Genomic DNA, 14,977 nt, shown 5'->3' with positions numbered 1-14,977 from the left:
ACAGAAAGAATCTGTGGTACTTGGATAGTGATTGTTCAAGACACATGATTGGAGATTCTACCCTGCTCACGGAGTTCAAGGAGAGAGCTGGCCCGAGTATTACTTTTGGAGATGACAGCAAGGGTTATACTGTGGGATATGGCTTGATTTCTAAAGACAATGTCATCACTGAGGAGGTTGCCTTAGTGGATGGTCTCAAGCACAATTTGTTGAGTATCGGCCAGCTTTGTGATAAAGGCAATTCAGCAACCTTCAATTCGGAAGCCTGTGTTGTGATAAACAAAAGGAGAAACAATGTGGTTCTCACTGGAGTGAGAAAAGTAAATGTGTACCTAGCTGACTTCAACTCATCAAATGCAGAGTCAGTCACTTGTCTTCTCAGTAAAGCAAGTCAAGATAAAAGTTGGTTGTGGCACAAGAAGCTGTCCCATATAAACTTCAAGACCATGAATGAGCTTGTCAAGAAAGAACTGGTTAGAGGTATTCCTCAAGTGGAGTTTACTAAGGATGGACTGTGTGATGCTTGCCAGAAAGGAAAGTAGATTAAAGCATCATTCAGGAAGAAGCTTGATTCAACAATTGAAGAACCTCTGCAATTGCTACACATGGATTTGTTTGGACCAGTCAATGTGTTGTCCATCTTAAGGAAAAGATTTTTCCTAGTAATTGTAGATGATTTCTCAAAGTTCTCTTGGACATATTTCCTAAAGTCTAAAGATGAGGCTAGTAAAATCATCATCAATCACATAAGGCAAGTCAACAATCATCCAGATTTCAAAGTTAGAATAATCAGGAGTGACAATGGAACTGAGTTCAAGAATTCTGTTATGAGAGCATTTTGTGAAGAGAATGGGATTATGCATGAGTTTTCAGTACCAAGAACTCCACAACAAAATGGAGTAGTGGAAAGAAAGAACAGATCACTTATTGAAGCTGCAAGGACAATGCTTGAAGAATCAAAGTTACCAACATACTTCTGGGCTGAAGCTGTAAATACTGCATGTTACACTCAAAATATTTCTTTGGTTAATCAAGCAAAGTGTATGACACCCTATCAATTGTTCAAGAACAAGAAGCCAACTCTAAATTATCTTCATATCTTTGGCTGCAAATGTTATATCTTGAGAAATCAAACTGATCAAAATGGAAAGTTTGATGCTAAAGCAGATGAAGGAATTTTTGTTGGATATGCTGTTGGTAAAGCATATAGAGTCTACAATCTAAAAACCAACATTTTTATGGAATCAATACATGTTGTGTTTGATGATAAGAAGATTGAAGGCCTGCAAGATGGAGATTACCATGAGAGCCTCAAATATGATAATGTAGAGATGGTTAGTGATGATAGTGATGATGAAAGTGATCAGGAAACAATGACAAAGGATATTACAGAAAAATCTACTACTAATTAAGCATAAAATTCGACATCTGTCGAGTTGCAAAATGCTTCATCCGTCGGGAGACAATCTGCTTTATCTGTCGGGTGACAATCAGCTTCATCCTTCGGAACTCAAAATGAACCATCCGTCGGGTCATCAAGAGAAGCTGAAAGTCAGAATAGATCACTTACAGAAAGTTCCCCTTCTCAAATCAAAGATCCATAAACTCAGGGGGAGTTTCTAATAATCAAAACTCAGCTACACATCAAGACAACAATGAGGCCTCTTCATCTAGAGCTAATCTACCTTAACAAAGAAAATGGACAAAAGATCACCCCTTTGAGCTCATCATTGGTGATGTATCTTCTAGAGTTCAAACAGGAGAGCAACTCAAGAAGAATGTCTATATAGCAGCTTCCTATCTAAGGAAGAACCAAAGAAGGTAGAAGAAGCTTTGTTGGATCCTGATTGGATTTTAGCTGTGCAGGAGGAGCTAAACCAATTTGAAAGGAATAAAGTATGGAAGATGGTACCCAAGCCTAAAGGAAAGAATCCAATTGACACCAAATGGGTATTCAGAAACAAGATGGATGAAAATGGCATAGTGGTCAGGAACAAAGCTAGATTGGTTACTAAGGGCTATTGCCAACAAGAAGGAAAAGATTTTGATGAAACTTTTGCTCCTGTTGTAAGACTTGAAGCCATCATAATTTTCTTAGCCTATGCAGCCCATGCCAATTTCAAGGTCTATTAAATGGATGTCAATAGTGCTTTTCTAAATGGAGATATGGAGGAGGAAGTCTATGTCAGTCAGCCTCCTGGTTTTAAAAATCCAAATTTCCCAAATCATGTCTACTATCTCTTGAAATCACTCTATGGACTGAAGCAAGCACCTAGAGCCTGGTATGACACTTTATCAAAGTTCCTTTTGGAAAATCACTTCACAAGAGGTACTGTGGATAAAACTTTATTCTTTAAAAATGTTAATGGCTCTAGTATACTTGTTCAAATTTATGTAGATGATATTATATTTGGCTCGACAGATGAAAAACTTTGCAAAAAGTTTGCCAAATTGATGCAAAGTAAGTATGAAATGAGTGTGATGGGAGAACTAACTTACTTTCTTGGTTTACAAGTTAAGAAAGTTAGTGATGGAATATTCATTAGTCAAACTAAATACATTTATGATCTTTTAAACAAGTTTGATCTAATGGATTGCACATCTGCAAAAACTCCCATGGCCACTGCAACTAAGCTTGAATTAACACGGAAAGTTCTGTGGATATTTCAAGTTATAGGGGCATGGTTGACTCACTTCTGTACTTAACAACTAGTAGGCCAGATATAATGTTTGTTACTTCTCTTTGTGCTAGATTTCAGGCTGATCCTAGAGAATCTCACCTAGTGGCTATTAAGAGATTTTTCAGATATCTCAAGGGAACACCAAAACTTGGCATTTGGTACCCTAGAGATTCTGGTTTTGATCTAACTGGTTATTCAGATGCAGATTATGCAGGCTGTAAAATAGACAGAAAAAGTACAACAGAGACCTGTCAATTTCTAGGAAACAAGCTTGTGTCCTGGTTCAGTAAAAAGCAAAATTCAGTTTCTACTTCTACAGCTGAAGATGAATACATTATTGCTGGTAGTTGCTGTGCACAGATTCTGTAGATGAAAAACCAATTGTTGGACTATGGTCTACAAGTGGATAGGATTACTATTTTCTGTGATAACACAAGTGTAATTGCTATCACTGAAAATCCAGTACATCATTCAAGAACAAAGCACATAGACATCAAGTACCACTTCATAAGAGAACATGTGATGAATGGTACTGTGGAACTGCATTTAGTTCCAAGTGAAAAGCAACTTGCGATATATTTACCAAGCCAGTGGATGAATCCACCTTCTCAAGGTTGGTAAGTGAGTTAGGTATGCTTAATTACTCTTGAATCATTTCAGATATTTTGCAAGTTGCTATACAGCCAGAAATTTGATTGATTTTTCTGTTTTGGATGAAATTTTGGCTAAGTCAAAATTTACATCCCGACGGATGATCATTATCCATCGAGTTTGATCATCCATCAGAATACTATTTGTCAATAAAATCAATTATTTTTCTGGAATATTTTATAACTCGACGGATAATTGATTTATCATCATCCGTAGAATTGTCTCAATCCTAGCCGTTAATTCTCTGAACATTATCCATCGCGTATACTTACAGTTTGTAAGCATGACACGGCGGATAAGTAACAGAATTTTTATAGTTTATTTATTTTTAAACGGCTATTTTGGGCAATTTTTATTGGTTACTTTATTTTACTTTATTATTTTTGACAGTTATTTTCTGTGATAGTATAAAAGTAATTTCACTTTTATTCATTTCTTTTATCATTCTCAAGATTCAATTGCTCTAATTTCTTTCTTCTCAAAAGAAAACTCTCTCTCTGCAAATTCCAAATCTCTAACAATGGCACCTGTAGTGAAAATCATGTCTCAAACCGGTTATATCTATGAGAAAAACAACTTCTCAGCTTTGGTGAACGAGGAGATTCAACAGTCTGGTGACTATCACAAAATGATGGATTTTGTGAAGAACTGCAAACTCAACTATGCCATACTGAAATCACCCACCATTTACTGTGAGGTTGTTGAAGAAATATGGACAACTGCAGTGTACCACTCGACAGACAAGACCATCACATTCACTCTGAAAGGTAAGCAATTTTGCATAAATAGTGATATTGTTAAAGCATGCTTCAAGATTCCTGATAATACTGTAATTGCTCCACTCACAGACACTGACATGTTAATATGCTTAATTCCATGGGCTATGCACTCACTACTTCTAAATTGAGTGAAATTAGGAGGTTGGTTCTTAGGAAAGAAAGGAGTTACATGTGTGATGTAGTAACTAAAGTGTTTTCTGGTAAAATTAGTAACTTTGATTCTATAAACATCTCTATGCTTAACATGCTTTACATGCTAGTTACTGATAAGTGCTTTAATTTCAGTAATTTGGTTCTGTTTGAGTTAGGCTTTAAGTTAGGAGAGGTCAATAAGAGAGGTAAAAGTGTCTATTATGCTAGATTCTTTATGATGCTTGCTAACCATCTTATTGAAGATATTGTGATTAAGAACCCAACCAAGTTGTTAAATTGTCGGGTTCAAGAAAGAAGGATAATTGCAGATTTAAATAGAGCAAACCATCACAAGGAGGTTCCCTTATACTACTTTCCAGTAATGGAGGGACCTCAGGTAAGTGAGGTAATTTCTTTTGTCTCCACTTTTCCAACCTCACAAATTTCTTTGCTTTCTAGTGTAGCTATGAAAACTGTGTCAATGACCCAACAGTTGCCTACCCGAGCTACCAAACCAACAAAAGTTTCTAAATCCAAAGCTAAGAAAGCCCCCTCTGATTTCTTTCAAAAGAAATCAGTTATAAAATCCACCAAACCTAAAGAGGAGAATGTGAATGTGGGTAAGAAAGGTGCGGGACAGGGTGAAAATCAAAGAAGCCCTAAGAATAAGGATGGAGAGGTGAGAGTTTCCCAGCCTAGCAACACTGCAGTTTCTCAACAAACTCTAGTGCTTAATAAGGATATTAGCTCATTACTGGTTTCATCCTCCCAAAAGGATGTTACCATTGAAACAAGCTCTCAGCCAAAAGCACAGGCCAAAAGGGTAAGGGACATAAGCTCACCCCAAACTTATACCAGAAAGAAGAAACCAAAAACCCTTGGGGATGCACAGGGCTCACACACTGTGCAAACTGGTGCAAAAGACTCAGTCATTGCACCTTCTAAAAGTCAGGTTGATGTGGCTCCAATAAATGTGGAGTCACAGTCAAAATCTCTTATAATTGAAGCACCTGATACACCAAATTCTCCCACACACTCATTGGATGTTGACATGATAAACACATCACTTCCAAATTCTCCATCTTTAACCCTCTTGGAGAAGCCAAAAATCCATGCAAGTGAGCATAATCTTCTAGATGATTTGTTGGCTCACTTGCCATTTCTTTCTGAGACTGTTGAGACATATGTGCCAAAATTTTCATCAATCTGCACAGATTCTACAATAGTCTCCACTCCAAATTCAATTATTTTTTCTATCCCGATGGATATTTCTCATCCGTCGAGTAGTGATTGTATCCCAACGGATAAGCTTAACAGCAGTTATCCGTCGGGTAGTCAAACTACTAACCTGATGGATATTCCTCATCCATCGGGTGTCTCTGCACAGCTTCAAATTTCATCTATTCTTACAAGTGCAAAAGACTTAGTAGTAGTGCAATCACTCCTAGGACTGAGGGAAGGGAGTGATTTGAGTAAGAGTCTGGGTTGCTCCCACGAAAAAGGAGAGGAAAAGAGTGATCTAATGCAGTCCATTTCTTCAGGACTAGCAAAAGTGAGTGAGAGGAGTCCCACCTTAGATGGTGAAGGTGAGGGTGTGAGAGTGGGGAGCCAAGGTAAGACCTTGATGCAAGAAAAGAGAGATAATGAGAGAAATGCAGGTACAGGAGATATAAAGGTGGATTTTATTGTAAGTGATTTAATGAATGTCCAGGATGCAAACAGGGAGGGACTATTTCAGCAAAGTCAAGCTGTTATAGATTCTACCTCCTTCGATGCTGAGACATTTACTCACCCTATTCCAGTATATCAACTTTTAGCTGGACAGGGCAATGACAATGAAGAAAGGATGCTCAATTTGGTGCACACCACACAGTCTATGCAAAGAGCAAAGGATGCAATCACAGCTCTGCCCTCTACAGCTAGTGATATTGACTATGAGACTGGTGGTTCAGAAGATTTCTTTAGTGGTGAGGATGCAGAAAGTGAAGAAGAGCCATTGGACATAGGGGGAGAAGTAGGCCCTAGTTTTAGATCAGGCATGCCATCATGGGCCTTCTCCAAGAAATATGGTGAACATCATTTCAAGACCACACTCATCCAACTTATCAGTCAAACAGACTCTGCTCTTCAATCAACAACAAATGTCAGCACCAAGAAGCTCCTACAAGCACACCTTGCTTCTCTACAATTACAAGAAATCCAAGGTTTTCAACATACTCAGGACGTCACCTTTATCAAAGGTGAAATTGATCAAATAAAAAGGGACATTTCTGACAGGTTGGATTCCAAACTCCCATAAGCTACAATGTTTGACATTAAGAGACAACTTAGGAAGAATTCTGATCATGCCACAAAGATAGATTCCTTGGATACCAGAATGACAGTAATGGAAGCTTCTCTAACAACAATTCATCTACACCAAGCACAACAAACAGACTTTCTTCAAAAGCTAGTGGCAGCACAAACCTCCTCTTCTACTCAACTTGCTGATAACAAAAAGGGGGGGAAAGAAACCTCTTCTAAGGGGAAGAAAGAAAGCTCAATTGTCTTATTCAGTCAAGGGGAATTAAGAAGTGAGGGGGAGCAAAAAGTGCTCAATATTCAAGTAAGTAAATCAATTGTGCCAACAATTGTTTTCACAAAGCCACCTGCTAAAGATAGCATAGATCTAATCCAATAAGCAGCAGCCAATTTGAGAGCAGCTGAGAAGAAGCAATTGAGTCCAATCAATTGGAAGAAAATTGATGAGAACATCCAAAAGATATTTGGCCCAACACAGAAGCCAGACAAAGTCTTCAATCATCACTCTAAAGTCATGAAAATCTCTCTGAATGATATAAGTATGAACTATCTAGAAAGGGGTCAAACTTCCTGTATCAAATCTCCAAAGAAAAATCTCATCATGAAGGCCAAATGGAACTATCCTAAGTTTTCAGACAAGAATCCTATTGATACAGTATTTGAGACACCAAAGATAGAGGAAAAGAAACTGTTGTCAAGATCTATTGCATTCTACAAGGATCCAGCTGATTCAGCTTTGAAAAGAAGAATTGCCAAAATTTACAGAAATGGTAAGGAGATTTGTGTGGTGGTTGGACACCCACTGTTTGTGGAAGCTAAGAAGGAAGAGAAAGAAATAATCAGGCTAGAAAAGAAGCAAGCTGCTTTGGATGCTAAAAAGCGAAAGCAAAATATAGAACAAGCTATCATCTTGGCCAAGCTTCAAGCTGTAAAAACCACAACAGAGCTTCCTGTACAACCAACTGTAATTACTGAACCTAAGGATCTGAAAATGCAAGAAGAATCACAGCAGAAAAGAAGATTTAGATACAAACTTCATTCCAAGAGGAAACTGAACTTTGATGATGAGGAATTGGAAGACCAATTTCCCAAAAAGCCTACAACTACAACTCAGACATCAAAACCCTCAGTGGTATTTGAAGAATTCAAAGTGGTTGATCCAACAAAAAATATTCATGGTGAACCAATTGTTCCCAAGGATGAGCCAGTAGACTGGGATAGTTTACCAATTCCTGAGCTAAATTTGCCCATCTTCAAGACAAAGAAGAAAAAGACTAGAGCTAGCAAGAAAGTGAAGCCTGTATCTCTCAAATCCAAAGCTCTAACCAAATCCCAACCCACAGTCAACAAGAGAAATCTCATGTACATTTGTGATATCAAGGAATTTTCAGACTTGAATCTCTACTTGGATGAATTGGAAGAAGTAAGAGGAATTGATACTTATAGACATCTTCCTCAAAAAACTGGTATTTAAATACAAGGGAGGGAAAGAGATGACATGGCCTCTTCACAGGATTCTCCAAGAAAGCCAATATGTTCTGATTAAAGTCTACTCATCCTTCAAAAAGGACTTTGGATACAATATGACTGCAAGAAGAATAATTCTAAAGAGGATTGAGGAACTAAGGAGTATTAGAGCCAAAGATGCACTTCCAAAAACTCTATCTATTCCCTTTACAGGAAATAGAGTGCATCTAAGGCCCTATTGGATGATAGAGTTCATGGATAACAAAGGTGTTAGAAAATTCTTCAGATTGGAGGACCAATTGAGTATCTCTAGCAATGAGACTCTTTTGGAAATGCAAGAAATGTTAAATCTCTCAGAAGCTGATGAACTTGAATTCCACAGACAACTTCAAAATCAAATTGAAGAAAACAACAGAAGGCTTGGGAAGAAATCCAGACAATCAAGGAAATAGATCTATCTGCTTAGACTAGAGGAGCATCTTGATAACAATTATGAGAAATTTCTTTGTGTACTTTTCATTGTTCAACTTTCAGCAACTTGTAGCACTTATTAGTTTTATCTACTATTTTTCAAACTGTATCTTTAGGATGTTTTGTTATCATCAAGTTTCTCTTAATTTATGGCTACAATTCCAGTAACATAAATTGGGGGAGATTGTTAGGAATATGTTGTGTACTTGATGATAAGCCAAACAAAACACCTTAGTATATTTAACTTGGTGAATTTTGTAGTACCCGACGGATGATCAATTATAGTTCCAACGGATGATTCAATATAGTCCCGACGGAAGACTAATTGATATCCATCGGGTGAGTAGCTTATGTATAAGTAATGTAGCATATTTCTGCAAACAACTTTGTATAGATTCTGTAGTAGCTTATGAATCATGTAGACTGCTAGTAGATGTGCAGAATAGGTTGATTAAATGTAAATATAAGATGTCTTGTAATTCTGCACAAATGAAATGGAGTCAAGTGATAAATGGCTACCCGACGGATGATCAACAAAGCTACCTGACGGATGATCAACAAGGAAACCCGACGGATAACAAGCATGTACCCGACGGATGATCAATTTAAATATTTGTTGATAGTGACAACACAGTCACATGTGTCGAGTGTTTGTAAAAGGAATGTGGCAGCCTGTTTAGCAGGGTTTTGAGAACAAAGAAGCATTACCATTTCCATACAAGTTATGAAGATTATAAAGATGCTGGAATAGAGTAGTGAAGCAGCATGAAATTAGACTTGATAGGTTTTGTTTTATTATCTTGTCTTATTATCATGTAAACTTGGTGATATATAAACCAAGTGTAGCAAGTAGAGCAAATAACAAATAGACTAAGTAAAAACACATTTTCAGAGAAACATTTGTAAGCTGTATCATGTAGCATTTCTCTGCAAGTTTAGTTGTTCACTTGTAAAGCAGCTATGAGCTATCCAAGCTTCACAGGGTTCTCTTTATATATATATATATATATATATATATATATATATATATATTTGGTGGATACATTCAAATCCACCAGAAAGTTTTTAAAGACTTGAGTTTTTATTACTTTATGTTTGATTAACTTAACTCTGTATTCCGCGCTTTGCAAATCAAACAGTTAGATATAAATTGATTTAATACCATTTTTCATAAATCTCAAACAGAAGCCAGAATTACATTCAACCCCCCCCCCCCCCCTCTGTAATTCTTGTTGTATTGTTAGGGAATAACATTATTTTATTTATTTAATTAATTTAGTCATACTTAACTAATATCATCATAAATAAAATAAATTACTTATTTAATTTAAATTATTTCTCCTTCAAGCATTTTTTGTGTGTGACCATGTAGATTATTATTACGTTGGCAATAATTTTAATATAACATATTAAAATTATAAACAATGAGCGACATCTAGAAATACATCATTGCTACCCAAGTAACACTACGCCATAAGTGGGCTATTATAATGCCTAAATGGTGTTACAATAAGCCCCAAAAGCGTTACAATAGGTCAATTGTAACATCAGGGGGCGTTACGTATACGAGTATTACAATAGACACCCTAATGTAACACTTCAATGATCTATTGTAACAGAGAGGAAAATGTTACAATAGACACCTACTGTAACAATAACAGGCTCAAATGTAACACAAAATGAGTGATACAATAGCTTGATCAAGATTGCATAAGTGGGATCCACCCGTGAGCCCATATAGTATATTGTAACAGTATATTTTATCTATTGCAACACCAATTTTTTATAATTAACCAATACTAACGTAATACTCTTTTTAAACATACAATACAGTAGGATAGACAAATGTGAGGATTAATTTTAAATATTTTAAAATACATGTTATTTTTAAATAACATTCCCAGTAACAACGTAACATCAAAAAAAATAATACATAACAGTCTCATCTCCAAACCAAGTGTAAATGATAACTCTACTAGATTACTACAAGTATATTAACAACCATAATGTGGTTGTAGTGAGAACTATTCTCGCAAATTCTGAATAATTCTCCTTGGTGCAAGCAGTGTCGATCATGACTGTATCAGATAGTTTGCCGAAACCAAGGTTGAAGATCAAGTTTTCCTCTAAAACAATTGAAGTTGGAATAAAAAGCGGGTCTTGTGAAGCTAGCAAGCAGCTGTGGATAAACGAGAATTATGCTCAGAATGTATCTCTTAGTGGGAACAAGGAAACCATGAGGAAGGAATCAGGAAAAGTTGATCCTCACTCTTCACACAGCTTATAATTATTTGGTTCTGATACTGTAAAGGACAACTCTTTAGTACGAAGCTATCTGAAGCGTGGACCATCTGGTGTTATAGATAATGTTTTAAATAAAAGACAGAAGATGGATAGTAGTTTGAAGCGCTATTGTGGAAACATTCTGGAAGCACTGATTAAGCATCCTGCTGCTCCTGGTTTTTGTGAACCGGTTGATCCTGTGAAGTTGAATATTCCTGATTATTTCTCAGTTATCTCCAAACCGATGGATCTGGGAACAGTGAGAACCAAATTGCAGAATAATATGTACCTCACTGTTGTGGAATTCAAGGATGGTGTCAAGCTGACCTTCTCCAATGCCATGCTATATAACCCATCTGGAAACTTTTTTCACAATAATGCAATGATACTCGATAGAATCTTCAATACTAAATGGAAATCTCTGGAGGTTAAATTGAAACGTGAGAGCCTAAATCGCGAAGAGAGTTGCCTTGCAAGTTCCGGGGAAAGGAAAACCACAGAAATGAAGCATCTCTGCCCTAGAGAATCTCCTTTGACGGATGGATTAACTCCTATGATGTCCATGTCTTTTAAAGAAAAGAGAAAGCTGACAAAAGCGCCTAGGGAAGCAATGACGGAAAAAATGACTGATAATCTGAAGATTTCATATGTAAGGCCTGGAAATGTAAGTTATACACATAGAAGTAGCTAGTATTCATGCTCAAACGTTCCGGAGGGTTATCTGCTCAAATGACTGATACAGGTTCTTACCCACAACCGAAGTCATATCATTTTACAAATCGATTTCCTGCATACAAATATAGTAGATGTATAATGATACTTAATTAGTTAATTACATAAAGTAGATGTATAATGATTCATATTGTCATACCTAGATTATGCAACAGTACGATACTTGCACATTTCAAACAAAATAATAGGAGCATTTAGAGCATTCAAATTTTCATTTCTATGGTCCTGAACATACTGCCCACCATTTGATTAAATGCTGGTAATCCAAGAATTAACATATAATATGTAGATACTAGTTGTACATGCAAACCAGAGAATATAAATAAAAGCATGATACATTTTACTTCCTCCATTCTATACAAAGAGTCACTTATACCAAAATTGTGAACAACAACAATAAGGGATTCATCTTTCATTGATGCTTATGCTAAAAATTATGTCACACTAAAATGATGGCATGATATATGTATGATATGAAACTCAAGAAAGTAGTGCCATTTCATACTGCTATTTCATACTACCATTTCAAGTAAGAAATAATAGTTCATCAAGACGTTTCTGAGAATTAAGGGAGTAAGTTGGTTATTTGTGCCGTAAGAAATTGTTCTCACGATAGCTAATAGACTGAGTTTTCCACGTTCTCAGATTTTAAATAATGGGGCTCAAGTGGTATGCAGAACACTTCTACTAAGAAAAATTATATATCACATCGGATTTTGGATATAATGAATAAAGCAATCCAAATGTTAAATAAACTTTATACCTATTAAAATGTCTAACTTATAAAACTATAAGCATTATACATTGCCAAAATGAACAAAAGATGGATGCAGACTGGAAAAGTTGATACGAAAAACATAAACGGACATTTAGTAGTACCTGTGGGACCAAATATAACTGGAAGACCAAATGTATTTGTGAAAACAAATGTATTGTTAGTACCCTGAAAATATAGCAAAGGGTGAGAACATGAAACAAAAATGGGGCAAAAAGCTATCAGAAAAGGTACTTGAGTCACCTGATATCTTCTCTTGAGTGATGGTCTCAAGGATGCTTCAACATAACCACCAAATACCGCACCTCTACGATCTCCAACAACCTAAGAAATAAATGGAATAGGTTGCAAGATAACCCAGAAGGTCAAAGAAATTCAACCAAAATGCATCATTTGCTAAATAACAGACGATAGACACACATGCAGATGACACAACCGAAGGGCTTTCAAGCGGTATTTTCTTGTGATTCCAAACTTCATATGATCGACTCAACCAAGAATGTGGAAGTCAAACAAAGCTCTTGACTCCTGAGAACTGAGTAGTCGGTAGAAATAAAAAAGAGAAAAACATAAAAACTGCAATTAAGGAAAGAACCGCAAGGAGGGCTCTTATGCACAGATTGGAGGAGTTCACTTATTAATGTGATCCTTGTCTTGATATTAACTTCTCCTTGATCGTGGTATAGAGCACATATTAGTTAAGAATCTAGAACTTAATGGCATATATTGAAACCTTAATATGCAAAATCCAAAAAATGATTTGGGCAGATGAAAGGATACTGATGCTCAGAGTTTTCACAACATGGTAGGTAAGTAATAGCAGGCATGACTATGAATGATTCCAGTAAAAAATGCTAGAGAAAGTTAACAGCAGAAGCAATTGAAAAGAAAAAAATAGCTAATTTTTAATTTTGGCAACTAATGAGAGTTTATTTAGGTTCACCTCAGAAACACAGAAGTCATATCCTTTAGAGTTTCCGGTGTCTCGATCCTTAACAAGGTCAAAACAACGGAAATGTCTGCATAATTCCATAATAAAATATGCTGAAAAACAAAGGTAATGGTCCAGAAAATCTGCAGAAAAATAAACAAAACATATGCTGGAAACTGGCCATAAACATGATGAAAACACCTGAAGAAACTGCTGAAACGCACTTAAAAACTAACCCGAACCAGCGCATGATTCAGCTCCTGATTCAGTTCTGAAATTCACCAAGAAACGCTGTAAAAAGAGCTCCAATAACTCATAAAATCTGCTTAAAAATCTGTTGAAAAGTGCTACCTTATATGCTGAATTTTGCTGTAAAAAAGTACTAAAAGAGTAAGAAACCAAACATGAACTTGGGGTATTAAGCTTCAAAATTTTCTGCAAGATTACGATAAGAAAGAAGCAATAACTTCTGTAAATCTGATATAAAACTCGACGGAATTCACCGAAAGAAGGCACCAGAAACTCAGGTCAAAACTCGCCTGAAAATCAAGAAGAAAATGATTAAAAAATCATTGTTTTAACTCCTAAACTGTATAGAGGAATTGAAAAAGACTTGTCAGAAAGCAAGTAAAGCAGTTGTGAGCCCAAACCCAAAACTATATATATCGACTTTTTATCTTTCATCGGCTTTTCAATATGAAGCATTCAAAACCAATTGAGACACCTAATCAGTCAAAAACCCCTAATTAGTATCTTAATTAACTCAAACATCAACTCAAATACCCTAATTTGTCAAATACAAATAAATTACTAATCGAAGCGAAGAGAAGAAGATGGTAACAATATGCTTAGCTTTAAATATTATCTCAAAATCGAACAGAAAATTAAAAATGAGAAATCTAACCAGAGTGAAGAAGAAAAATTTATAATCGCTGTCGTATTCAATCAAGGGGAGAGAGAATGAGTGTACAGGCCGGGAAAGTGAGGGTCGATCTAATTTTTGAGATGGTGTTTGACGAGAGACAAAGCCGAGAAAGGGAGTTGAGAGAGAGTCCGAGGGTGTAAAGGGAGAGTTGAGAGAGATTTGTCATTCGAGGAAGGAATACAACTGGGTTTTCATTTTGGGGGAAAAATACCGCCCAAATTTTCACTTAGGAAATCGTGCATAATTTTTTATTTTAATTATTTAATTATTATTTGTCAAATGAAAAATAAAAATATTTTTATCTTATTTTACATAATTTTTAAAATAAAATAATATTATATGTTATATTCTTCATTCACTTATAAACTAGAATATAATTTTATTATTAATTTATGATAAAATTTTTACTTTAATATTTTCAAAATTAAAAAAGTAACTAATGTAACACCAGGTACTTGTGTTACATGTTGTGCAACACCAGCAATTTTATGCAACACTAACTTTATAGCTATTGTAACAGTAATTGAGAGGTGTTATAATAGGACAAAAATTTATTAGCTAATGTAACACTCCTTGTAACACTTGCATTACAGTAGCACACTTATGGTGTAGTATAATAATAATTGAATCGGTGATCGATTAAACATTTTGTGAATAATGTATAATGTAATATAATCCCTTTAACCAAATATTATAGATTAAACTAGAGGCATGTAATATATCATCCTCATCATAGTTTAATCCAAGTTTCCTTGATCAATGAGTAGACTATCATATCAAATTAACATTTGAGCGTGGCCACGCATTTCATAGTCTAGCTCACACAAGAGACCAATAATATCACTCCTA

General features: G+C 35.8%; 1 protein-coding gene across 10 annotated transcripts; it reads right to left on the bottom strand.

Annotated features, from left to right (window-relative positions):
• Positions 1 to 10,320: 10,320 nt before the first annotated feature.
• On the bottom strand, positions 10,321 to 14,320 carry LOC141720546 (splicing factor U2af large subunit A-like). Of its 10 annotated transcripts, none has more exons than XM_074523018.1 (9): positions 14,108 to 14,320; positions 13,854 to 13,927; positions 13,440 to 13,742; positions 13,216 to 13,346; positions 12,693 to 12,807; positions 12,516 to 12,596; positions 12,377 to 12,440; positions 11,055 to 11,364; positions 10,321 to 10,962 (listed from the first exon to the last, which is right to left on the bottom strand). In XM_074523018.1, the coding sequence occupies exons 5-8, from the start codon at positions 12,750 to 12,752 to the stop codon at positions 11,135 to 11,137; spliced, it is 435 nt and encodes a 144-aa protein (XP_074379119.1). In that variant the 5' UTR covers positions 12,753 to 12,807; positions 13,216 to 13,346; positions 13,440 to 13,742; positions 13,854 to 13,927; positions 14,108 to 14,320; the 3' UTR covers positions 10,321 to 10,962; positions 11,055 to 11,134. The 10 variants fall into 10 exon arrangements, with proteins under 10 accessions (XP_074379119.1, XP_074379120.1, XP_074379122.1 ...); XM_074523019.1 differs by having other exon boundaries at positions 12,693 to 12,800; XM_074523021.1 differs by lacking the exon at positions 12,693 to 12,807 and adding an exon at positions 11,516 to 11,552 and having other exon boundaries at positions 11,055 to 11,399; positions 14,108 to 14,316.
• Positions 14,321 to 14,977: the final 657 nt, after the last annotated feature.

This window comes from Apium graveolens, chromosome 4 (genome assembly GCF_009905375.1).
Source record: "Apium graveolens cultivar Ventura chromosome 4, ASM990537v1, whole genome shotgun sequence".
NCBI classification, from domain to species: domain Eukaryota; kingdom Viridiplantae; phylum Streptophyta; class Magnoliopsida; order Apiales; family Apiaceae; genus Apium; species Apium graveolens.
This window is presented reverse-complemented; position numbering and strand designations above follow the sequence as displayed.